Source organism: Melopsittacus undulatus, assembly GCF_012275295.1.
Source record: "Melopsittacus undulatus isolate bMelUnd1 chromosome W unlocalized genomic scaffold, bMelUnd1.mat.Z SUPER_W_unloc_1, whole genome shotgun sequence".
NCBI lineage: Eukaryota > Metazoa > Chordata > Aves > Psittaciformes > Psittaculidae > Melopsittacus > Melopsittacus undulatus.
The window spans coordinates 2,891,757-2,918,844 of NW_022993942.1; the positions used below are offsets into that span (position 1 = coordinate 2,891,757).

General features: G+C 40.7%; 1 protein-coding gene across 1 annotated transcript in view; it reads left to right on the forward strand.

The window, feature by feature from the left end:
* LOC117438186 (transcription initiation factor TFIID subunit 4-like) overlaps positions 1 to 27,088 on the forward strand; it is a 274,292-nt gene that overhangs the window by 173,235 nt on the left and 73,969 nt on the right. Inside the window, exon 14 of the mRNA XM_034073658.1 lies at positions 12,983 to 13,105. Within this exon, the coding sequence (XP_033929549.1) occupies positions 12,983 to 13,105 (123 nt within the window). The remainder of the gene's footprint in view (positions 1 to 12,982; positions 13,106 to 27,088) is intronic.

A 27,088-nucleotide genomic window follows, 5' to 3' on the forward strand; every position in this document is an offset into this window, starting at 1 on the left:
CCTTCCGGGTCTCTCCCGGTTACATCCTGGGCATGACGTGCTATGGTATGGAATACCTCTTTGGCTAGCCTGGGTCAGGTGTCCTGCCTCTCCTTCCTCCTAGCTTCCCCTCCTCCCTGGCAGAGCATGAGCTCAGAAAAAGGCCTTGAACAAAAAACACCCGAGCAGTAACTCAAAACATGCTCGCTATCAAGCAACTGTTCCCAGCCCAGAAGTCAAAACACAGCACTGCACCAGCTACCAAGAAGGAGAAAAATGACTGCTACTGCTCAAACCAGGACATACTGCTCAAATGTTTACTCTGGCCAAGGACTTTCTGAGCCTCATGCTCTGCCAGGGAGGAGGGGAGGCCAGGAGAAAGGAGAGACAGGACACCTAACCTAAGCTAGCCAAAGAGGTATTCCATCCAATAGCACGTCATGCCCAGGATGTACCTGAGAGTTACCCGGAGGGGCTAGTACTCTGAGGGATTGTTGGGGTGGGGTGAGTTATCAGTCAGCGGCTGGTGAGGTGTTGCATTCTCTTCACTTGTTATTTCCTTTATCATTATTATTATTATTGGTAGTAGCAGTAGTGATTTGTGTTATACCTTCGTTATTAAACTGTTCTTATCTCAACCCATGGGAGCTATATTGTTTTGATTCTCCTCCCCAACTCTCCAAGAGTTGGGGGAGGAAAGGGGAGAGTCAGTGAACTAGCTGTGTGGCTGGGTTTAAACCACGACACTATCTAAAAACCAAAGTCTTAGAACTTTGTTTACTCCTTCACTAGTTACATACAAATTTAAATGCATTGTGTGAAAAGGATCATTAGTATTGTACTGACGTGTTGAGCTACCTCACAAAGAGCCATGTCAGAATTGTGAGTCTTTGTATGTGTGGTGTTTATAAGCACAGATAAATGAGGCTGCATATCTTTGAGAATGGGAGCTAATGTGAAACAAAATGGGACAATGACAATTGTATCCAGAGGTTCCAGGAGAGGCAGTGAGAAATGCATGCAATGGTACTTCCTTTTTAAAAAAATTCTTTTTATGCATCTAAATATATACATATATATACATATATATGTATATATATATCATATCAATTTGCACAAGGAAGATGTCAAGACTGAATTCCCAGTTCCTCTTCTGCCTTAGTGGTATGTTGTCTAAATATCTGTTTTCCTTAGGTAGAAACAACCTTGTGCTTAGTTTGTCATGTTGGCACAGCCAGAAATGAGGAAAGGGTGAGGGAGGAATGGAAAGGGGACGGTGTGTGCCAGAGAAGAGATATTTTCATTTGGAGCAAGCCGTAAATGTGGAAAAATCACATAACTCTTGTATCTGAATACTGCGACAGATTTACTTCGCTGCTGATCTGGCAAAATAGTAGCACTTTAGACTTCAGAATATGATTGCCTATTTAATAAGTAGAGGGCAGCAAATATCAGCTGTGTCAGCTTATCAGAAACTGAGGAGGTTGCTTGGACGATATTCTAAGTTATTATTTAGCTGTTTTGTCCCTTAGTCCAGCCTGCTCTACTCTATAGAAGCTTGCAAGGAAAGGTCAAGGTGTAATTAGGTTTCAGCCTGCAGGGCAAATTTTTCCCCATCCTCTGTATGCACATTGGTTTCTTACCCTGTCCTGGGTTCAGCAGTAGCAGTCATTTTTCTCCTTCTTAGTAGCTGGAGCAGTGCTGTTTTCGACTTTAGTCTGGGAACAATGCTGATAATGCTGATGTTTTTAGTTGTTGCTAAGTAATGTTTACTCAGATCAAGGACTTTCTCAGTCTCATGCTCTGCCAGGGAGGAGGGGAAGCTAGGAGGAAGCAGAGACAGGACACCTGACCCAAACTAGCCAAAGGGGTATTCTATACCACAGCACATCATGACCAGTATTTAAACTGGGGGGGGGGGGGGGGGGGGGGGGGGGGAGTTACCTGGAAGGCCCAGATCACTGCTTGGGTTGGGTTGGGTATTGGTCAGCAGGTGGTGAGCAATTGTATTCTCTTCCCTTGTTATTTCCCTTATCACTATTATTAGTGGTAGTTGTAGTAGTTTTGTATTCTGCCTTTGTTACTGGACTGTTCTTATCTCAACCCATGGGAGTTACATTCTTTTGATTCTCCTCCTTATCCCTTTGGGAGCTGGGGGGGGGCTTTAATTCTGCTACTGAGCTAACATGTTTGTAATCCCTGTTTAGCAGCCCTGGAGCACTCCAGGCATCCCACAGCTGCCAGCTTTCATCTGCCCCCAGTTCCTCCAGGTGCTCCTGTCACATGACATAACCTAAGGGGATCAAGACGCACCTACTGAATCTTGTCTTCCTCTGCCCACTCAGTCTGGGTGCTGCACATTGCACCAGCAGCAGGCAGCTGACCATCAGCAATCAGCTGCATACTTCCTGCTGACAAATCTTCAGTGTCTTCTTTGTGCAAGCCCCACATACAAAGGTCTACCCGTAGTACCCACATTTACTTCCTGGCTGTAGTCTGGAAGGATATTTGCATGTTCTGTCATCTTACAGTGGCAGGACCTTGTTTGAAATGTATATGTTTTGTAGAACACACTGCATTTCATAAAATCTGTGATCTGTTTCTAGCCTGTTAGTGGAAGATGAAAGAACTCATGGGAGCAGAGTCAAAGCTGAAGTTGGAGCCATGGTAGTAAAATTTTAAAGAGAGTAACTTAAAACTTCCTTGCCATCACATATTTGAGATAGTTGAAATACATGCATGCATACTTCTGTGTATCTCCAAGTAACTTTTAAGATACACAAGACATCAATTCTCACATATCTCTTGAAGAATATTTAATTGAACTGACTGTAAAATCAGATACAAAGAAATAATCTAATTCTGTAAATATGCTTTGTAAAAGTCTAATGATTTTCATACAAGGCTCGTCAACATCTCCTGTTTGTGCTGGGATGTGAGGATTTATGTTTATGTACTTGGATATGTATTTATTGTGGAGTAATGGGAACATTAGCTTTGTTGTCATTTTCAGGTAGTTTATTGTGGTATAGTTTTAAGGAATATTTAATACAGCCAACAGTGGAGTAAAAAGTGTTAGTTTTGATGTAGTAAATGCTAAGCATTTCTGTCTGTAACTTTGTTATCTGCATACTCTTCTCCTAAACTACAAGCCTGGTAGGTAGTCAGTAATGTGTAGAGGTCATTTAAAGTGTGTTAGCATCTATTTCCTAATTTTAGTTCAGTTTTGTCGTTAAAAGTATCTTTCTGTCAGTCCATGAGTCTCCCAATCATCTTAGATGTAACATACTGCTCAACATGCCCTGAAAAAGTAGTTTCCCCTTAGTAATAGTATTTTGTTATATAAAATGTATTCTTGCCCTTCACAATGTAAACAGAACTGGTTTTCCCTCAAGTGTGTATTACTAAGATGCAACTATCTCTAAAATGTACACTTGAAAAATATTTTTAACCTTATTAGGCAGATGTGTAATGATTTGTAAGGTTTTTATTTTCATTTAGTGTTGAAATTTGTTGCTGAATTGGTGGTTAACTTCTAGTTTTTCATAGAAAGGGTTAGAAGGATGTGAATGGTATTTTCTGGAATGGGAAAGTACATTGCATATTTGTGCTGACAGGTGTCTGTACACTGAGGTGTTACAGCTTCCTTAAAACTGTTATCTAACTATCTGTAGGATTGAAAGGAAAGCAATTGAAAACCAGTATGATGCAATTAGAGTTCGTGGGTTTATTGACTCTTTACAGCCATAGGAAAACCGAAATAACCCATCTGAAGTACAGAGTAAGTTTCCTGACACTTCTGTGTCCTTTTACTTTGCAACTAGTAAATCTATTTATATTCAGAACTGGCATTCATATTCTTTAAAAAGAAATAATGCCATGTGGATTTCTGAATAATAGAATCATAGAATAGTTAGGGTTGGAAAGGACCTTAAAATCATGTAGTTCCAACCCCCCTGCCATGGGCAGGGACACCTCACACCAAACCATGCCACCTAAAGCTCTGTCCAACCTGGCCTTGAACACCGCCAGGGATGGAGCATTCACAACTTCATTGGGAAACCCTTACAGTTCTCTTAATCTTGTTTTTTTGACATGCTATCAGGTTTTTAAAGCGATTTTCACCCTGTATGGCCAAAAACCATATTCACATGTTAAGGTGTATGAAAATCTATAAATTTCCTCAAAAGTAAGAATAATTTAAAAAAAAAATCTGTCCTGGCAGAAGTGCTCATACCTGGCAAGCATGTCAGACAAGTCAAGTAAGTTTTAGGAAGGTGTCACATATATCAAATGGGAAATTAGAAACATGAAAACTTAACTCAGGTATTAACTGTGTACAGGAAGACAGGAGAGAGGGAGAATATTCACTTCACTCCAGATATAATAGAAGTGAGATTGATGAGAACAGAGAACATTTTAATGAGAAATAGTGTAATTTTGTCTATTTATTTTCAAAATCTATGTTTAAATTTTGGAGAAGTTTATGTTTTCATAAGGAGCCCATAGCTTTAAGGCAGCCCAGCACTTTGTGGCTCTAATGGGTATCTGCCATTTCTGGAGAAGTGAGATGGGCTCCCCAGTATAGGGCACCTGTAGAATACATAGGAATATCTGCTGTGTTTTACCATGACATGTAATAATTAAGAAGGTTATTCAATATACATTATTACTTCCCTGTATATGCTGCTGTTTACTTAAGTAAAGCATTTTCTACTTCCTATTTTGAGGCAGAATAAATTCAATATTCAACAAAATTGTTCTCTATTTTAATCACAGTCTGTCATTAGCAGCTGCCAGTTTTTCCTTCTTAGGCAATATGTTGAGGGAATCCACTGTTTACTATGGTATGTCAGAAAACATAAATACAGGATAACTTCCCCCCAAAAAATATATGTATTTTATATATTTTCCCATTTTAGCAATCTAGGTGACTGCAAGATAAAGCGATACAGACCCCCAGGTTAGAGATGTCACTTCTCAGAGGAGAAAGGTAACTTGAGGTAAAGAGAGACTGATACAGTTTTCAGAAAATAGTTGTTAACCCCAGTTTTGTCAAGGTTTAATCTCAGTAATTTATAGCAATATAAAATACACTTCACGTGTTGCATGCAGTCATGGTGCTCAGTAAAAGGTGCTGGGTTTCAGTATTGTGCTCTGTTTTTTTATATTCTGGATATAGAGTGATTATAACACATCTTTAAATATCTTGTATGTTGTTATGCTATCTAAAATGCCTATATTTCTTCAGTTTGTCAACTGATGCTTCTGTGAACATTTCAGTATGTGGTGATTTCTGTAATCTGCTCAGCTATAAAAAAAGGAAAATATCATAAATGTACATTTCATAAATGTCTATGAGCTGTTGACCACAACTCTTTGCGTGCAGCAATCCAGCCAGTTCTTTATCCACCAAGTGGTCCATCTATCAAATTGATGTCTCTCAAATTTAGAGACAAGGATGTCATGAGAGACAGTGTTGAATGCTTTGCACAAGCCCTGGTAGATGACATCAACTGCTCTACCCTGTCCATCAGTTCCATAGCCCCATCGTAGAAGGCCACCAAATTGGTCAGGCATGATTTCCCTGTAGTGAAGCCATGTTGGCTGTCGCCAACCACCTCATTGTTTTTCATTAGAAATAAGTACTGAGTAAACCATGCTCATCTGGCCATCTGTGTATGTGGAGACATTATTTGTCGTTAAGTAATGAAGTTTGAAAAACAACCCCCCTAAATCTGATGGAGAAGGAAATGTCTGCCTGAGCAGGCATGCCAACATCAAGAATGCTAAGAACTTGTGGCAGACTATGTGGCAAATATGAGAATAATCTAACTGTTCTTTCTCGGGGATTTTCATTTTTGCCCTGTTTGCCTCATCATGCATTTTTGATCCTGTCACTTTTAAAAATGTGAGATCCTCATATTTAAAATATTGGAAATTGATTTCTTCTCTGTCACAGCATTGTGACTCTGGTGCAGCTCTATTGACATCAGTTGCAGTATTTAAAACAAACAGAAATTGTCTGACTGGTATTAGATACAATCGCATATCAAAGCATCTCTTGCAGACAATTATGATTTCTTCTTAGCTGCATGTAAAATTTTTCCTTAAATGCAAAATATTTTGTAATTATATAAAATAATTGTTTTTATGTATGCCATTTAATTGAAAATCAACTCATAATTTTGTGATTTTGCACTGATTTTCTGTTTTACATATTTAACATCTATTTCCAAACTCCTTGCTTTGATTTTGTTATTTAAGATGCAAAGAAGAATGTAAAGCTTTTTAATTCACCGAATCTGTTTTCTTTTTGTAGTAGTTTTGCATTTAATTACAGTTGTTGGGATTCTGTGATTCTGTGTGCCAGAGTTTGTAGTATATTTTATAAAGTGTAGTCCTTTGGTGAGTTGGTTACTGAAACAGTAAGCATTTGTGACAGGTTGGTTGCTGAATACTTCCTCTGTGAATATGGCAGATCATAGTTCAGTTGTTAGCAGATTATCCATTGTGCCTTCATGTTAAAAGAGGATACTTATCAGCCTGTGTTTAAAGCTCTTCTGCACTGTCCTAAGAACGGTTATGTTAGTGGGATCTGAGAGAAGATAGGGGAGGCTCACATGCTAAGAAGAGAAAAAAAACATAGCAAATAGCTTGTAGTGATTTTAGCTTTCTGCTCATGATCTCTAATGCTATATATTGTGGGTATTCCCACTGAATTTAAAACAGCTTTGAAACACTTAGTTCTATAATAGAACCTTATTATATATTCTTCAAATGTATACCCCCCCCCAAAAAAAAAAGAAAAAAAACACAACCCTTTAAAGGCATGTAGAACCATTATTACTTAGGAGCCAGTATTTTAATCCCATGGTTTTAAAGCTGGACTGGTCAGAAAAGTGAAGGTTTTTTTAGGCATCAGTATTTTGAACATCAGTTATAGAATGTAAGGAATTTTTATCCAATCCAGTTAGAAGAGGAAAGTCAGAAATATTTCTTTTCAAGATTGTGAGAAAGAGGAACCTGTAATGAGGGAATATTCTGTAGCCTTCTTCAGTTATTCTAACGTGCCAAGGAATAGAGAGCGAAGAATATAGCGGAATTTTTGTGTGAACAATTATATTCCGCTGTTGGTGATACACATTTTAGACTTGTAATAAGTTGAAGGATTGCTAAGATCTAAATCAAAGTTTCAATTTGCAATAAATGGAAAATGAATTAAACCCGCATGTGTTTTCTCCCATGGGGATAATATTTTGGGGAGAAGCAGAAGGAAGAGTGGAAGATTTAATGTTTTACTTGATAGATGAATGTAAAGAGGTATATTTTAGATCATCTCATTTCCTTTTTAATGCAAATCTGATTCTTTATTTACTCTTATTATCTATCCTTTTACAAAAGTTTGAAAATATTGCATATTGGGAATGTAGGCATCTTTATAATGCAATAATAAAAGTGGAACTATCGCACTCATGTTGGTGAAAAAGGATTTCAAGAAAATATAATTCTGAAAGGAATTACGGGATTCTGAAAGTGCTAAGCTTAATGTAACTGCAGTTCTTTAAAGCAGAAAATGGGAGAAAACAAATAATACCCCTTAAGCAGATGCTTATTCATGTGTGATAACTACTCTTTGATTTTGGAGGGGTGGTGTGACTTGCAGTTGGAAACCTTGATATATTATGTCATTATTTATGTTTTCAATAAATGAGGAATAAAAACGTGATAAATGCTCCATCCCTGGCTCAGGGCCAGGTTAGACAGATCATTGGGTGACATGGTCTAAGGTGAGGTGTCTCTGCCCATGACAGGGGGGTTGGAACTAGATGATCTTAAGGTCCTTTCCAACCCTAACCATTCTGTGATTCTATGAAAAGGGTAATTAGGTATTATGCTAGTTCTCTTTTTGTATGTTATTTATGTGAAAGATTTTTTTTTAATGGTGTGCTTTTTCTTGACCATATCTGTACGCCATGTCTATCTGCTTGTTTCCATTGGCTTGTCATGGTCACTAATTAGGGAACTGCTACATGATTCACCTTGTTAATTAGAGGGACTTGCACACACAGGCCCTTCAGGCAGCGTGTGCCCTGAGAAAGCTGCAGCCTGTGAAGTAATTCTTCTCATCTGCCTTCTACTTTTTATTTGAAATTAATAAAACAGTGAGATTTTCCTTGTGGAGTGAGAATGCAATAATTCACATCTTTATAAGATGTAAATAATGTGATCTGTAGAAGGGGATGACTACTGTATTGTACTCACAATATTCCCTAATTTAATGCTTGTCAGGTTATGAAAACCTGCTTGAAATATTTTGTCCCCACACTGTGGTATGTTGTCTCCTTGATCCGCAGGAGAAATGAGCACTAGTGGTTTTGCTATAGTTAAATGTAAAATTGAAAAGATGTAGATTATTTAAATTTCAATGGTGTTTTGCATCCCCAATGGAACTTCCATTTTGCAAGTGAACCCCCAGACCTATCCCCATTACTTTTAAAGGGTAGAAGAAGGTGAGCATCAGATAGATTGTGGGTCAGGGTTAAGGGGAAATCGGTGATGGGACACATTACTGTGGGGATCTGTTACAGACCGCCTGATCAAGAGGAACCTGTGGATGAAGAACTCTACAGACAAATAGGAAAAGCCTCACACTCGCAGGCCCTTGTTCTCATGGGGGACTTCAACCACCCTGACATCTGCTGGAGCAACGGTACAGCCCGGCACAAGCAATCCAGGAGGTTTCTCGATTGTGTGGAACACAACTTCCTTCTGCAAGCAATAAAGGAGCCAATGAGGAGAGGTGCCCTGCTTGACCTCGTGCTCACCAACAGGGAAGGGCTCGTTGGAAATGTGACTCTCCAGGGAAGTCTTGGACGCAGTGATCATGAGATGGTCGAATTCGAGGTCCTCAAGACAGTGAGAAGAGCGTGCAGTAAGCTCACTGCCCTGGACTTCAAGAGAGCAGACTTTGGCCTCTTCAGGAACCTGCTTAGCAAGGTTCCATGGGATATAGCCGAAGCAGGCAGGGGGGCCCAAGACTCTTGGTTAATATTCAAGGATCACCTGCTACAAGCTCAGGAGTGTTGCATCCCAACTAGAAGGAAGTGCAGCAGGAGGGCCAGGAGACCCCCTTGGATGGATAAGGAGCTGCTGAGAAAAATTCACAAGAAAAAAGAGGCTTATAAAAGGTGGAAGCAAGGACAGGTGGCCTGGGATGAATACAGGGATGTTGTTTAGGAAGTTAGGGACCAAGTTAGGAAAGCTAAGGCCCAGTTAGAGCTAAACTTGGCTAGGGATGTGAAAGAAAGCAGGAAGGGATTTTTCTAGGTATATAGCAACTGAAAAACAGACAAGGGACAACGTAGTCCCCCTCCGGAAGCTTTCAGGAGAACTGGCTACACAGGATTTGGAGAAGGCTGAGGTTCTGAATGGCTTCTTTGCCTCGGTCTTCACGGGCAAAGGCTCTGACTGCACCACCTGAGTCTTGGAAGGCGGACACAGGGACTGTGAAAATCTAGACCTTAGGCCCACTGTACAAGAGGATCTGGTTCGAGACCATCTTAAGAACCTGATGGGCCCTGATGAAATCCATCCGTGGGTCCTGAAGGAGCTGGCGAATGAAGATGCAAAGCCACAGGCCATCATACGGACTTTCTGTGTTTCATGCTCTGCCAGGGAGGAGGGGAAGCTAGGAGGAAGCAGAGACAGGACACCTGACCCAAACTAGCCAAAGAGTTATTCCATACCACAGCACGTCATGCCAAGGATGTTGAACTGGGAGCAGTTTCCCAGAAGGGCTAGATCGCTGCTCGTTTCAGGCTGGGTATTGGTTTGCAGGTGGTGATCAGCTGTATTCTCTTTCCTTGTTATTTCCCTTATCATTATTATTATTATTGGTGGTTTTGGGTTATACCTAAGTTACTGGACTGTTCTTATCTCAGCCCGTGGGAGTTACATTCTTTCGATTTTCCTCCCCATCCCTGTAGGAGTGTGTGGAGGAAAGGGGGTGTGAGCAAGCTTCTGTGTGGTTCTGGGTTGCCATCTGGACTTAAACCACGACAGGTATACTGGGGGAAGAGCCTCCAGTGGTCAGGGTCATGCATTTGACATGTGGTGGTGCAAGAGGTACATCTTAAAAATAATCTCTGTTGATACCATAGCAGAGTTATTAAGTCTACACTATTTATAGTACTCCCACAAAACTGCTTGGCTATTCCTAAACTTTTTGCAATTTTCCTGCAATAACCATATCAGGTTTAATGACTATTAAAAATAGCTCCTATCTCCATGGCATTAATTTTTAAAAGCTCCTGTTGAATCAGATGTTAGCAGCCATGTTGCATGTTTAAATATCTTTATGAAGCCTGTAGTGTCCCCTTCTTTTCACCAGAGCTGAGATACCGCTTTTTTTTTTTTTAATCAAAGATTACAATTGTGGGTAATATTTTTTATGAAGCATCAAGTGATGAGTAGGAAAGAGACTGGTACAAGTAATCTCATGTAGGGTATTGTCCTTGGTTCAGCAGTAGCAGTCATTTTTCTCCTTCTTAATAGCTGGTGCAGTGCTGTGTTTTTTGACTTTCAGCCTGGGAATAATGCTGATAACACACAGATGTTTTTAGTTTTTGCTAAGTAATGTTTACTCTGACCAAGGACTTTCTGAGTCATGTTTCTTCCTGGTTCTGAGTTACTGGCTGGGCTTAAACCATGACAGTTCTAAATAAACATAAATATGTGAGTTGGAGATGGAAATAAGAGAAAGTTGGAATAAGGGTATGAAGAAGCCAACAATGGTGGTTAGTCTGATCCAGGATGTTAAATAACATCCAGGAATCTTGTCAAGTGTCTCACTAGTATGTATCCATAAACTTCAAAGGTGTTTAAGGTCCTTTCTAACCCTAACTATTCTATGATTCTATGATTATAAGCAAATTAATAGTTAATAGTGGGTGTGCAAAGATGTTCCCTTAAGCCAGCTGAAGTACAGTAACCACTGCAAGATGAAGGCCTCTGTTTGTAATCAGTGTCAGGCTCCTAATTATTTTGATTATTTTTAAATGTAATTTTATCATCCACTTCCTTCAGATGAGCTGGGGGGGGGAGGAATCACCAGCAATAAAGATTTTTTAAAAGATTGATGAGAATTTGTGTACTATAATATTTATCGAGTATTTCACTACTTCAGCCCTTATTATATAAAACACCAGGATACTGTGGTCATATGGATGATGCAAAATATATTTTATATTGATGTATTTGATTTTTTTTTTACTAACATTCCTTAAAGCTTACATAAGAAGGTTGTTCTTTTCTAATATACCAAGGTGTGTCTTGTAAAACCAATGTCAGAAAATGCATTGTGTTTTTGTCTGGAGTTTTTGTACCTGAAAGCATATTAGTTATTTGTATTTGTGTTTATTAGTCCCACTGGGGCTAGATTTTAAGTAAGGCACATTGAGGAGGATCCATGTCTTGAGGGCTTATAGCCTAAATAATAAAGAAGCTGTGTGAAGCAGGGTGAGAGGCACAGGGAAGTGTATTGAAGTGTCTTGGTGGTATTCACCCAGTGTCAGTAGAAAAGAGCCCAGCTCCTTTGGCTCCATTGGCTGACCCATATTTCCTGTTATGTACTAAATGAAAGTGGTGACTTTGGATAAAATACTCATATATCAACTGCATGATAGTGTTGAATTTATGATAACTGAAGTTGAAAAATATATAGCATAAAAATGTGAAAAATGGGGTTTCAAACTCTAAATGTACTGAATTTGCTTTTTCTGAAAGATGTGAAAATATGTTGCATTGCTAAGTGAATAAAACTAAAAAAATGCACTAAATGGGATGCGTGAAATGAACCTACTTTTTCTAGGCAGAAGTGACTGGACAAAAGATACCATACATTGGTACTTTTTTATTTAAACTTCCTTTCCTTTTAACATTGGCCAAGGTAGTTCAGGCCCTGCTTGTGTATATTCAGTTCACATGTAAGTAATGGCTGAAACACTTTATTTTAATGAAGAATTGTGTTTGTATCATGCAATGTTTTTATTACCACTGCTGAATTTCTTGAGGTAGTGTTCTGTGTGTTTCTGTTGAAGTGGGAACAAGTATGATATCAATGGGATTAGAAAACAAACACCTCTGAATTTACTGAAGGATTGTGCAAACCCAAAGTTTTGAAATTACTAAAACTTATTACTAAGAGCTATGGAGCTATGAATGCTGTTATCTAATTAAAATAATATGCTGCATTACCTAATCAGTTATTCTTGTGTAGTACTGCTGATCAAAATATTTATTACATTAAGATTGTTCATGGGAATATGTCTGTTATAATTAACTCTCTGAAAGGATTATACTTACAATGAATATGCAGTCCTACTTCTTCAGCATTGGGTGGTCAGGCTATTTAATCTTATTTTCTGTAGTTTGGTATATTGTTGCATAATGTGCTGGCAGGTTGTTTTCTTAGCTTCAGTCTAGTAAAATGTGTTGTTACCTAAAGCCTAATCCCAGAAACCAGATGTAAATTCAGTTTGTAGGGGGTTTGTGTCAGCATTAATTTCTTCTAACTTTTAGATAGAAGTGTTTTATTAATTTAAATATAATGGGTTTTTTTAAAGCAAGTATGAAGTATATTTGAAATATGCAAGATAAATCTGAGTTGAAATAATGTTTGGGATATTTTTGAAGATTTGAATTGGTGTTTACATTCTTCATGTCATATGGAGATGTGAGGTTGCTATATAGCACTTACTGGCTAACACAGTTTTCAATAATAAGGATGGAGTTTTCCAAAAAAGGTTCAGTTATTGGAAGCAGAAATCCTGAGGAAAGTTAAAAGAACTTCTGTGTCTTCATTATTACTCTACTGCAAGATTGCATGCTTGAGCTGCTCAAATGATATTTCTCAGAACAGCAAAGTACTCTTAGGGATTGCTCCTGTGTCACTTTTACCTTATAATAAAAACTAACCAGAGGTTTTTCCTCTCTCTAATAGATGCAGCAACAAGAACTTGCGCAGATGAGGTACAGGGATGCCAATCTCACTGCATTGGCAGCTATTGGTCCTCGGAAGAAAAGGAAGCTTGATTCGCCTGCACTGCTTACCGTAGGAGGAGAGGTACATGTCTATGCACAGAATAAGAGAAATTATTGTTTCAGAACCTGGTAGGAATAACTAGATATGCTACATGATGATATTTTCAGTGAACTGTGTAACTTGGACAAGGTGATGCAAATTCCTAAATTAGAAGGTCTGAGTCCAGTTTATTTTGCCACAGGTAAAATGACCTTATTTGTATTTTCAAGTGTTAACTTTCAACAGATAATGAAAGAATACTTTTAGAAAAAATAAGTTAAATGCAAAGTATAGGTCTCTCCCTTAAACTGTTCACTGCCTTTATACTGTTTTTCTCCTCTGTATAATCCAAAGAAAAACAGGAAAAAGAGTAGGGCATGAAGAAATATCTTGATAAACAACTGTAGCCTTGCTTAAAGTTTGGACCAAGAGCTTGTAGTAATACCATTAAGTGTGGTTTGGTGACAAATATGTGTCTAAACTTTTTACAGAAAGGCTGGTTGTCCCCTGCAACTGCAAAGATGTGTTTGTAATCATGCTAAATTGTATGCAGTTTTAATAAGAATATTGTGTTCTAGAAGTAGAATCTGATTCATTAGCATGATTCTTCTGTTACCTTAAATGGAGAAGTAGCAAAATCATCATAAGGGTGATATATATCAGCCAAGGTAGAGAACTAGGGTAATATGCTTGATTTATTTTGGATAACTCAGTAATAGTACTGTGTTTTTTAGTACAGATATAGTTAGACTGATTTTGTTTCTGCTAAATATGACTACAAATAGGAGTAAAAGTAATTATCCCTATTATATGACTGTTCTGAACTGTTTTGAACAATTAACAGTTTTGGCTCAGACATTTGTCTAAATACCAGGTGTTTCCAAAGGCCTTTTTGTTTCGCATTTTGGATAGCTTTTATCTGACTTCTCTCTTTTCATGTGCTAAGATTAGTGCTAAGGAATTAGCAGAGCTAGGAACAGAAATGGATCTTGTTTATATTCTAAAGTTGACTTACTACTTCAGATATGTAGGAGGTACTCCCATTTTCTGATTGAATTAGTTTCAGACTGAGGGAGCTTCCTGGAGTTTGTTCTGTCTTATTACATTGCCTTCCTTTCAGTCTCCCTCCTTGTCTTACATTCAGTAAAGAATTCTGTTCTCTCCATGCACCTGTAAGAAATCCTGCAGGAACAGGCCAAAAGAAGATTTCATTAGAAGCTAAACTGTGATAGCTTTGGCTTTCACACAAGATCAATTTTAGAATAATTTGAACCTTCTAAATAATACACTGATCCCTTCAGATTCATGATGTACAAATGTACATTCCCTGCTTATCTTTAATTGACCAAAGGAGTATTTTCTCCTAAATATAAGAATTTAATTTGTATTGTCTATTGTCCCCTTAAAAAAATATATAAATATATATAACATTTTTTTAAGCTTTTATAGTTTAGTGAATCAAACTGTGGTCACCTTTAGTGAAACATTTTATTCAGAGCTACGTGCCTGAACGGGTTATGGTGAACAGCTTCCTTCTATCTAAAAGCTAGCTCCTTACTCTCCTCATACAGTGCTTCAAGGAAAGATAAAGGTGTGTGGCAAATTCCAAAGGCTTCTGGAGATTTTTGCTTCCTTTTGTTGCTCCCCTAGTCCAAATTTTGCTGAGCTTCTGTGTCAATTGACAAATTATCCTTGAAACTTTTGCCAGTACATGGAGTATGAACTGTGTGGCTCTCCTGCCAGTTGAGATTGAATTGCTCCTATCCTTCTCCTCCTAGCTTCTAACCTGGCCGACTCACATTGGTGCCTGATTGCAAGCTGATTTCAAGGACTTGGATACTGTATCTGGATTATTCAGAGTGTTTTTTTGGGGTATAGGATCTAAAGTATTGTAGAAGTTGTCATGTAAGTAGGCTGCTAGAAACTACCTCTTTCTCTTATTCTGAGCTATGTACTAGGGCTGCTATGCAGAAATAAACCCAGCTCCTCAAAAATGTTTAACTCAAAAAAGGTTCTGGAAATCTGTATTGTTTGTCTAAGACTATCTGATTTCTATTCTTTGATTTCTGGAGATTATAAACAACATAGAAAACTATTATAAAACTATGTCCTCTCTAGACATCCTCTTAGATCGATTCCAACTTCAGATGTCTGACTTCCATTATGGTCTGTGACCCTCTGATTTCTCCAAGCAATTTCTAAGCTGATACTTAGCAGTTTAGCAAGTTTCTAAGTCCTTGCTACTGATAATTTCTGTTTGCAAGGTACGACATGGCAAGAGCTTTCTTTTTTTTTTGTCTTTGTCAAAACATCATCATCTAACCCTAGACAAGACCCGAACCCAACTCTGCTTAACTTTTGAGATCAGACAAAATGGTTGTGGGTAAAACACACTCTGTATGCATGCCAACATGGTGATCCCCATCACAATCAGCAGGCAGGTCTCAAGGGTACCTAAAGGCCATCCAAACCCTTCAGAACTCTCAAATGATGCTGTAAACGGTCTGCTGAGGGGGCTGAGAAGGTAAGGGAATGTCTCCTTCACAGGTTGACCACCCAAGGAGGGGAAAAAAGATGTGTAATTGCTAAACACTTCTATTATATACCTTCCAAAGTATAGAGGTTGTGACCACACTGGGAACACAAGCCAGATCAGTTTCATGATTAATGATTCTATTGAATTACAAGTCATTACCATAAAGTACATTGAAACAAGAACCTTAGCCCAAGGCCCCCAGCCGATAAACACTAACACAGCAAATACCGGCTGTAAGTAAACTACGACATGCTGAAACTGCAAGATCAAGAGCAACAACTTTGAGAGCCAATAAATCAGCACTGTGAGGAGTGTCCTGGGTTCAGCAGTAGCAGTCATTTTTTCTCCTTCTTCGTAGCTGGTGCAGTGCTGTGTTTTTGACTTTCGGCCTGGGAACGGCGCTGATAACACCGATGTTTTTAGTTACTGCTCAAATGTTTAGTCTTACCACGGACTTTCTGAGTCTCATGCTCTGCCAGGGAGGAGGGGAAGCTGGGAGGAAGCCGAGACAGGACACCTGTCCCAAACTAGCCAAAGAGGCATTCCATACCATAGCACGTCATGCCTAGGATATACCTGAGAGTTACCTGGAAGGGTTAGTTCACTGCTCAGTCAGGCTGGGTATCGACGGGTGGTATTGTATACTCTTCGTTATTTCCCTTATCATTATTATTATTGGTGGTTGCATTAGTGGGTTTGTGTTATACCTTAGTTACTGATCTGTTCTTGTCTTAACCCGTGTGAGTTACATTCTTTCAATTCTCCTCCCTGTCCCTGTGGGAGCGGGAGAGGGGGCGGGGGGGGGAGGGAGGGAGTGAGCATGCTGCATGGGTTACTGACTGCACATAAACAACAACAGTTCTTTTTGTTTCCAGGTCTCACACCAGATTTTTAAATTATGTTTTATACAAAACCTTAACATAAAAACAGTGTTAAAATGCTCAAATTATACCATATGAAAGATCAATTTAATTAGAAAAAAATGCCATGCCTCATAACCAAAATACATTTAAAAAATACTTTAGCAATTAGCTTTTCTCTACGTGTTCCAGAGCTCAAGGATTCTGGGTGAGAGAAATAGAGAACTCACAACTAGTTCATTAATATAGGAAAATATTGAGATACTAACAGATAAAGTAAAGGATAACTCTGATGTTTGGTTATCTATCTTACCAACCCCAAGGACCATGTAATGACGATCAGGAAACCAGCTCAAAGAATCATCATCGCAGTATGAGGTGGCAGGCTCAACTTTAGTGGGAGTCCCCTAGGAGGCAATGTTGACCTGTGTATGTATGAATTTCTGCTTCCCCGCATCACATGAGGCTCAGGCTTTTATACTAACAAAAATGCACATTCATTCTGACACAGGGGACAGTCTATGTCGGAAGAAGTGGCCAGCAATATTTAGAAAGTTCTCCAAGGGTCAGGATTTTTCCCGGGAGTTCTAAAGCAGAACTTTCTAGAGAGGAACCAAAGCTGGACTCTCCGGGGAGGAGCCAAGGTGGACAAACAGTACTTTTCTATCTTTGTGTGTTTCACCACAGATCATTATCTCTTGTCCCTGACACATTACACAAAATCAGTTTTAACTGTGGTTGTTTTGGGACTTTCCAGGTGTCCTGGTTTGAGCAGTAGCAGTCATTTTTCTCCTTCTTGGTAGCTGGTGCAGTGCTGTGTTTTGTCTTTCAGGCTGGGAACAGTTGCTGATAGCACATATGTTTTGAGTTACTGCTCAAATGTTTGGTTTGTCCAAGGCCTTTTTCTGAGCTCATGCTCTGCCAGGGAGGAGGGGAGGCTAGGAGGAAGGAGAGACAAGACGCCTGACCCAGTCTAGCCAAAGAGGTATTCCATACCATAGCACGTCATACCCAGGATGTAACCGGGAGAGAGACGGAAGGGCTGGAGCTCTGGGGAGGATGGAGGAGGTATCGATCGGTGCTCAGTCGGGCAGGGTGGGGTGAGTTATGGGTCGGTGGCTGGTGAGATGTTGTATTCTCTTCACTTGTTGTTGGCTTTATCATTATTATTTGTAGTAGTAATGGCAGTAGTGATTTGTGTTGTGCCTTAGCTATTAAACTGTGCTTATCTCAACCCGTGGGGGCTACATTCTTTGGATTCTCCTTCCTAACTCTCCGACAGTTGGGGGAGCAAGGGGGGGAGTGAGTGAACAAGCTGTGCAGACTTGGTTTAAACCACGACAGTTCTTTTTGGCGCCCAACGTGGGGCACAAGGGGTTGAGATAACAACAGATCTGAGCAGATTTATAGTCACTTGTCACAATGCTGATTTATTGGCCTTCAGAGTTTTTTCTCTGGATCTCACAGTTTCAGGATTTTGCCAGGTACTTTGAGTATGGATTAGCTGTCTTTGTGTTTATCAGTCATGGGCTTTGGGCTAAAGTTTTTGTTTCACTGTACTTTACGGCAATGACTTGTAATACAGGGGGGCTCCGGCAGCAGGGGGGGTGGACGTGGCCGTGGACTTGGACTTGTACCAGGCCGTCCCGATGCTCTTCACCGTCCTTGCCCTTGTCCTCGCCTCCGTCTGTGTGAGGTTACGTGAAGTCTTGAAGGAGCGGCCCCAGGAGCCGCCGGCAGCTGAAGCTGCCAGGGAGAGCGGCCCGGGGAACCAAGTGGCTGTAGCAGAGCACCGGGAGGAGGCGGTGGAAGAGCGGAGAGAGGCAGTACCCGAGCAGCGGGAGCAGGCAGCGGGGAAGCCGAGTCCCACAGCCGTTCCGAACCCTGCGACGGCCGAGAGTGTCCCCCGGAAGTCACCCGCCGAGCCCCAGGAGGATGCAGGAGACCACACAGCACTTCCCAGCAAGGCAGAGGCGGAAGATCCGGACTCGGGAGAAGGGAAGCTGGTGGTGGGAGAGCTGGCAAGCACGGCAGCTACATCAGCCCCAGTGACAAGTGCAGCAGCAGCAGCTGAGAGTTCTGACAGTTTTGAATGGCTTTTCGGTGCCCTTGGGACCTGCCTGCTGATTGTGATAGGGATCAGCATGGTGGCACACACACAAAGTGTGTTCTACCCACAACCGTTTTGTCTGATCCCAAAAGTTAAGCAGAGTCAGGTTTGGGTCTTGTCTAGGGTTAGACAAGGATATAGGGGCACCAGGAGACTGTCCCCAGGGCTAGACAGTCATGAGTGGCAGGGCATGTGGGATAGTATGGGTGAGTGTCTGGTCCACTGGGCCCCTCCAGTGCTTTGGAAGCATTGGAGGTGGAAGGCAGCTGTATGGAGTCCCCAGCAGCAAGCTGTAGAACTGCTGAATGGGGCGGTGAATGATTTTGAGCCTGGTGGGCCCAGATACTTCAGGCCATCATTCCAGAGATGCAACACAGAGATGTCTCATGATCGAGGGGTGGACTTAGCAGTGATGGTATATTGAAAATGCGGGATCTGGGCATGACATGAATGGTATGGAATAAGGGGTGGATAATGTCCTTTTTTGAGCAGTAGCAGTCATTTTTCTCCTTCTTGGTAGCTGGTGCAGTGCTGTGTTTTGTCTTTCAGGCTGGGAACAGTTGCTGATAGCACATATGTTTTGAGTTACTGCTCAAATGTTTGGTTTGTCCAAGGCCTTTTTCTGAGCTCATGCTCTGCCAGGGAGGAGGGGAAGCCGGGAGGAAGGAGAGACAGGACTCCTGACCAAGGCTAGCCAAAGAGGTATTCCATACCATAGCATGTCATACCCAGGAGGTAACCGGGAGAGAGACGGAAGGGCTGGAGCTCTGGGGAGGATGGAGGAGGTATCGATCGGTGCTCAGTTGGGCAGGGTGGGGTGAGTTATGGGTCGGTGGCTGGTGAGATATTGTATTCTCTTCACTTGTTGGCTTTGTAATTATTATTTGTAGTAGTAACGGTAGTAGTGATTTGTGTTGTGCCTTAGCTATTAAACTGTGCTTATCTCAACCCGTGGGGGCTACATTCTTTGGATTCTCCTTCCTAACTCTCCGGGAGTTGGGGGAGCGAGGGGGGGAGTGAGTTGACAAGCTGTGCAGTTTGGTTTTAAACCACGACACCAGGTCTGCAAGAACATTATCTTCCTTGACTATTTTAATGGTTGGAATATACTGAATGAGAAAAGACTCAAAGTATCAGATCTCCCTTGAGCGCTGGCCCAAAATATGGTCCTGCAAATTCTGAAAGATGTTTCTTGGTGTAATTTGCTGAATATTATTAACCCAACTGCCCTTCCACTATGTGAGAAAGAGGGGTTTTTCTTACCCCTAAAATGACTGTCTTCAATAAGCAGTGATTCACTGAACTAGCCCTGAAACTGCCTTTGGAAGCTCCGTATTCAAATATAATCTGTGCCAGCAAGTACCGGGAGAAGGCTTTCATTTGATATTTAAACAAACTATACCCTCAGGTATTTCAAACATATACTCTATATTTGAGTATTTTGGGATACTAGCCATAGGTCTTGATGAAAAGCTAAATTATTTCATTATTATTATTATTAAATACAGAAAACTACTTGTATTTAACTTCTACACTTTAATTCCATAGTAAAAAATGAGGGACTTTGAAATATACTTCTGCATTCATGCCACCTTAGTGCTACTCAAGTATTTAACTTATAAAGCTACCCTTGTAATGGCTAATGCTTTTCTTAAAGCTTTAACTCTTACAATTACATTAAAATATCTATTTTATAAACAGAAATAGTTTTGAATCTTAAAAATATTTTTAATCTTAATCCTTTTAATCCTAAAAGCCTTACAATTCAAGAAAAAAGCTTGAAAATGTGAACTGAATAGATTCAAAATCCATAAGGTAAACAAAAGCAATTCAAAATTTATGGGTTTTAATATGACATTAGAGGTACTTAAGGATACTAACTAAATAGCTTAAGTGGTTGCTCTCCTCCCATTCCTGTATATGTCATCCCTTGCCATCCACTGCTGTGTACCAACACAAGCATCAATAGGACACACACAGCAAATAAGAATCATGCAGTACTGTTGCTAAATGTATAACACAGTTCAGGATTATTAGATGCCTAACTTGATAATCATGCATTAGATTCCAAAACGCAGTAACATTTAAAGATATCTGCCAATAAGTATGTCTAGTATTAAGTACATGAAAAACAAACAAACAAACAAAAACCTGCAAATGCAGTATTTTCAACTCTGCAAGGCAGAGAAGCTGAATTCTTCCAAAGATACATCATTTCTCTTTACCCCTTCTCTTTTACTCTTGATCTAAGCCACATTATAATAATAAAGAGTCTGAATTACTGATGAGTTGCTGGCTGCTACAGAGGAAACCATGTTTCTAGCAGATTATCTAAAATATGAGAAGATAAGAAAGGTACTAAAAAGAAAGCAAATGAAGAGCAGGTGATCTCAAGTTTATTTCCTCTGCCTTGTTATAAGTTCCTCCTCCAGTGCTCAGTGGGCTCTAGGCCAAACTACTTAAATAAGATAAGCTGAAACTATTCACTTTTTATTGCTGTTAGCTTAGTTTTCTGCCAATTTATCAAATGGGAACTGGTTAGCACAGAGTACAACAAGAGCCAGAGCCAATGAAAGGGAAGGGGCAGAAATGGAACTAGATGATCTTAAGGTTCTTTCCAATCCTAACTATTCTATGATTCTATGATTATCTTGATAATGATCACAGTCAGATTAAACTCAGGCTACTGTGTAATCATAGTCTGAAACTAGTTACACATTTGGTGGCAGCGTTATTTGAAGATATCTAGACCCTGCTTATGCACTTTTCTATAAAATCTTTTTTTCCCATTTTTTGGAAAGGAATTTATTATATGGCTGCATGGAGAAGAAAAACAAAGAACATATATGATATAAAATTAACCTCCGTCCAAAAATTCTATTTTTCCATCTCTCCAAGTAAAAGTGGTCAAAAACCCAGCTGTACTAGTACAGAAGAGGCAAATGATGGGCTTAGCCTTGATAACTTCAGCTACTCCTGCCATCTGAAAAAAAAAAGTCAATTTATCTATGGCTGGACAACAAGCAAAGAAGTCCAAATGAGCTGTGGCAATGTCTCCTGGATTCAGCTGTAGCAGTCATTTTTCTCCTTCTTAGTTGCTGGTGCAGTGCTGTGTTTTTGACTTTAGTCTAAGAACAATGCTGATAACACACTGATGTTTTTAGTTGTTGCTAAGTAATGTTTACTCCCATCAAGGACTTTCTGAGTCTTATGCTCTGCCAGAGAGGTGGGGGAAAAGAAGCCAGGAGAAAGGAAAGACAGGACACCTGACCCAAACTAGCCAAAGGAGTATTCCATACCACAGCACATCACACCCAGTATATAAACTGGGAAGAGTTACCCGGAAGGCCCAGATGGCTTGCTTGGGTCGGGCTGGGTATCTGTGGGAATTCTTAAAGAGCCAAGGCCACGTAGTGAGCGATCTCAATACCCTGAGCCTTATTACTGTAAAGTAAGAAGATTTTTGGCAGGCATAAGCAAGGTCAATTGTCTTGTTAGGCCTCTGTAATTTTCCACTGAAAACGTGCAGAAAATGATCTCTGCCAAGGTTGTAGTTTCCCACTGTATTTTTAGAGTAAGGTATTTAATCGCAATTATAACAAGTTATAAACATTAGCTTTGTAAATGGTAGTAACCTCTAGACTAACCAATTAGAGCTCAGTATCCAAGGCTGTTACATAAGAAACCTAAGGGTGTAAGGGTATAAAAGGAGCACTGTATTTGAATAAACTTTGGCAATCGCTTGATCACATTGATCATCTCTGTGTTGTCTGTGACTACTGCGTCGACAAGTGGCGCCCGAACAGGGACCCTCAGATCGGTAACCTTCGCAGAGGGTTTGAAATCCGATCAGGAACGAGGGGGTAGGAGCCGGCCGAAATTGGTGCTGCCCCGGCGCTGCAGAAGTCAGCTAGCTGCAAAGTTGGGATCTCGCCCTGATCAGGTGAGCGGCCAGGGAGGAGATGGGGCACTCGCTATCCAAAGATGAACAGGCAGTAATGGAGCTCCTCCAACATTTTTCTCTAAGAGAGGACTAGAATACGACAGTGCTGCCTTACAAAGGCTGTTAAAATGGTCCCGAGACCGTGGTTTTCTGCCCACTGTGCAGGCAGTGTTTGAAGTTTCTGAATGGGAACGTATAGGACAGGTGCTGTGGGACAAGATCAGTAATGGGACTGTGTTGACAGGTATCTGTTGGTGCGTGGTGAGCAATTGCATTCTCTCCCCTTGCTATTTCCCTTATCATTATTATTATTGGTGGTAGTAGTAGTGGTTTTGTATTCTACCTTAGTTACTGGACTGTTCTTATCTCAACCCATGGGAGTTACATTCTTTTGATTATCGTCCCCATCCCTCCAGGAGGGCGAGGGAGAAAGAAGGGTGGGGAGTGAACGAGTGGCTGTGTGGTTCTGAGTTACCTGCTGGGCTTAAAGCACAACACAGTCTAAGACAGAGTTTAAAGAAAATACTATTGAACAAAGTGCTGGTGGAAAAATATTTGCAATTATGAGTACAGACTTGCTCACATTTATAAGAGCTGTTCCTCTGTGTACAACAAACAGTACTCTTCCATCAACTTTTTCTCTTAAGCAAAATAACCATCACTACTTCCCAAATTGACCTCCTGCTCAGATCAAAAGGGTATTTTTAGAAAGATCTAATTTCCCAAGAGAAACTGTGAGCTAGTATTTCTGTTGAACCAGGAAGTTGGACTGAAATCCAACACCAAGCAAAACAAGACAACAAATGAGTTCAGAAATCAAAAAAATGTAAAATGCAGGGTGGGATAACTGTAAATGGGATCTCTTTGGATCAGCAAATGTGCAGTGTCCCAGCTTCAACAAAAGCAGATGTGTGTCAAAAAACATTAATGAGGAGACCAGCAACTTCAGTGACATCATGGACCGGATGGACTCAGCAGCTTTATAGGGACTGGTAACTGCACTAAGGAATGATCTCTCTCTCTTTCTCTGTGGATGTGTATATATATGTATATATATGAGTCAAGAGTGATGGTATATTGAAAAAATGTGAGATCTGAGCATGACTTGAACGGTATGGAATAAGGGGTGGATACTGTCCTGGGTTCAGCAGTAGCAGTCATTTTTTCTCCTTCTTAGTAACTGTTGCAGTGCTGTGTTTTTGACTCTCAGCCCGAGAACAACTCTGGTAACACCGATGTTTTTAGTTGCTGCTCAGTAATATTTACTCTGACCAAGGACTTGTTGAGTCTCATGCTCTGCCAGGGAGGAGCGGAAGCTGGGTGGTAGCAGAGACAGGACACCTGACCCAAGGTAGCCAAAGAGGTATTCCATACCCACAGCACATCACGCCCAGTTTATAAACTGGGGGCAGTTACATGGAAGGGTGAGATCACTGCTCGGGTTGGGCTGGGTATCGATTGCCAGGTGGTGATCAGTTGTATTCTCTTTCCTTGTTATTTCCCTTACCATTATTATTATTGTTGGTAGCAGTAGTTGTTTTGAGTTATACCTTAGTTACTGGACTGTTCTTACCTCAACCCATGGGAGTTACATTCTTTCGATTCTCCTCCCCAACCTTCCAGGAGAGGGGGGAGGAAGAGGGGGGGAGTGAGTGAGTGGCTGCATGGCTGACTGGGCTTAAACCATGACATCCTCTTTATCAGATCTCTTTACTACCAGTAATTCCTAAGTGGAAATATAAGGGTGGGTTAATGATTATTTGGGAGGCACTTGGGTACTGTGATACAGTTAGAAAAAAGAACTTTTGACTACCATCTCTTTTTAGTTATCCAAAACTGAATGTGTTTAATTTGTTTGTACACATTACATCTGGCATTCTCACTTCATGCTTGGGTTATCCATAGACATTTCAGCCACCACTGCAATTATTCCTGAAATTTTTGGTTAATGTTGTAACAATATGTTGTGATTTAAGCCCAGCTGGTAACTCAGAATTACGCAGCTGCTCGCTCACTCCCCCTCTTCTTCCTACCCTGATCCTGAAGGGATGGGGAGGAGAATTAAAAGACTGTAAATCCCACTGGCTGAGATGAGAACAGTTCAGTAACAAAGGTATAACACAAAACTACTGCTACTACCAGCAATAATAATAATGATAAGAGAAAAACTAGGGGAGAGAATATAAAGCTAAAAGGGGAAAAGGAAAACAAAACAATAAGCACAGGTGATGCACAATATAATTCTTCACCACCAACTGACCAATAACCAGCCCAACCCGAGTAGCGGTCTGGGCCTTTCAGGTAACTCCTGCCTGTTTATATACTTGCCATGATGTGCTGTGGTATGGAATACGCCTTTGGCTAGTTTTGGTCAGGTGTCCTGTCTCTGTTTCCTCCTAGCTTCCCGTGCCCCTCCTCACTGACAGAACATGAGACTGAAAAGTCCTTTATAAGAGTAAGCATTACTTAGCAACAACTAAACCACTGGTGTGTTATCAGCACTGTTCCCTGACTAAAGTTGAAAACACATCACTGCACCAGCTACTTAAAAGGAGAAAAATAACTGCTACAGATGAACCCAAGACAGTATCCACCCCTTATGCCATACCATTTGCGTCATGCTCAGATCCCATTTTTTTTGTCTCATATATATATATATATATATACATACACACACTCACACACACAAAGACTGAGATATCATTCCTTAGTCCATGGCCCATCCCTATAAAGTTGCTCAATTCATCTAGTCCATGATGTCAGGCTCCATCTCTTCTAAGTCCTTCAGAGCACGAGAGATTGTGTGTAGTGTTGGATTGTTGCCTGCTGACGACACCGTGGAACTCGTCTGGTCATTGCTGAGCTTGTCTGTTTTTAATCAAAGTCCATTCTTTGTTAGGATGATAATCGGAGGGAAGTCAGGGTCAGTTGATGGTGACCTGAGGACAGTTCCACTGCTGCTGGCTTTTCCATGACTTTATTCTCTGCTGATGACTATAGCATCATATGAAGTTGGGCATCTAGCTGATGGGGTATAGAAGTGCTCTATAGCAGGAAACAGGATATAATTGAGTTCATTGGCTGTTTTCCCCTAAATTAAATCCCCTTAAGATACACACCACACTTCCCCATCTTCCCACATAACCGACCAAGTATATCCAGATCCCCTAGCAAAAGCAGTCCCATGACTGGGCTTGCCTTTACCTGAAGCAGGAATAACACAGACTGTCTTCCCCAGCAAATTATTTATGTGCACCAAAGGAACTTTATACCCTTCTACAGTATGTGAAAGTTCTGACTGGGCTGGGCCAGCCCTGTTGGCAGATCCTCTGGTGTTGATCAACCAGGTGGCTTTTGGTAAATGTTTATCTAAATGTTTGAATGTCCCACAAGCCATTGCCATTGTTCTTAGTGTAGTTTTTTACAGCCCAGTGTACCATTTGATTTTCTCAGAACATGGTGCATGATAGGTGTTCTGGGTTCAGCAGTAGAAGTCATATATCTCCTTAGTAGCTCGTGCAGTGCTGTGTTTTTGACTTTCAGCCTGGGAACAACACTGATAACAGCGATGTTTTCAGTTGCTGCTAAGTAATGTTTACTCTGACCAAGGACTTTCTGAGTCTCATGCTCTGCCAGGGAGGAAGGGAAGCCGGGAGGAAGTAGAGACAGGACACCTGACCCAAACTAGCCAAAGGGGTATTCCATACCACAGCACATCATGCCCAGTATGTAAACTGGGTGGACTTACTCGGAAGGGCTATATCGCTGCTTGGGTCAGGCTGGGTATCGGTCAGTGGGTGGTGAGCGCCATTATTATTATTGATGGTAGCAGTAGTAGTTTTGTATTATACCTTTTATCTCTTTTTTTATGTGGGAGTTACATTCTTTCAGTTTTCCTCCCCATACCTCCAAGAGCAGAGGGAGGAAGAAGGGGGTAGTGAGTGAGTGGCTGTGTAGTTCTGAGTTACCAGCAGGGCTCAAACCATGACAGTCCTTTGGGACGCCCAACGGGGTAGTCAAAGGTATGAGATAGCGACAGTTCTGAACAGTGTATCTAATAGTATTTGTGATAAGCATTATTTTTTTTGGATTTATAGTCTCTCATTGCAATGTTGATTTATTTGCTCTCAGAGTTATTGCTCTTGACCTCAGAGTGTCAGCCTGTCATGCCTTACTTGCAGCCAGTATTTGCTGTTTTAATGTTTATCAGCTTTGGGGCCTGGGCTAAGGTTCTTGTTTCACTGTACTTCATGGTACTGACTTTTAATACAATAGGCTCATTGATCATGAAACTGGGCTGTTATGTGTCCTCAGCGTGGTTATCACCTCTATGCTATGGGAGGCATATAATGGGAATTTTTAACAAGTCTTTCCTCGGGGGGGGTAAACGTATGAAGGAGATATTCCCTCACACCCTCAGCTCCCCCGTCAGGCCATTTACAGTAGGAGCAGATTCTGCAAAAGTTAAAGATTTTGAGTATCCTTTCAATGCCCTTGAAAGCAGCCTGCTCCTTTTGCTGTGAACCAGCTTGTTGCTGCATATGTTCTCTATGTTTTGCCTATGGCGTGACCACTC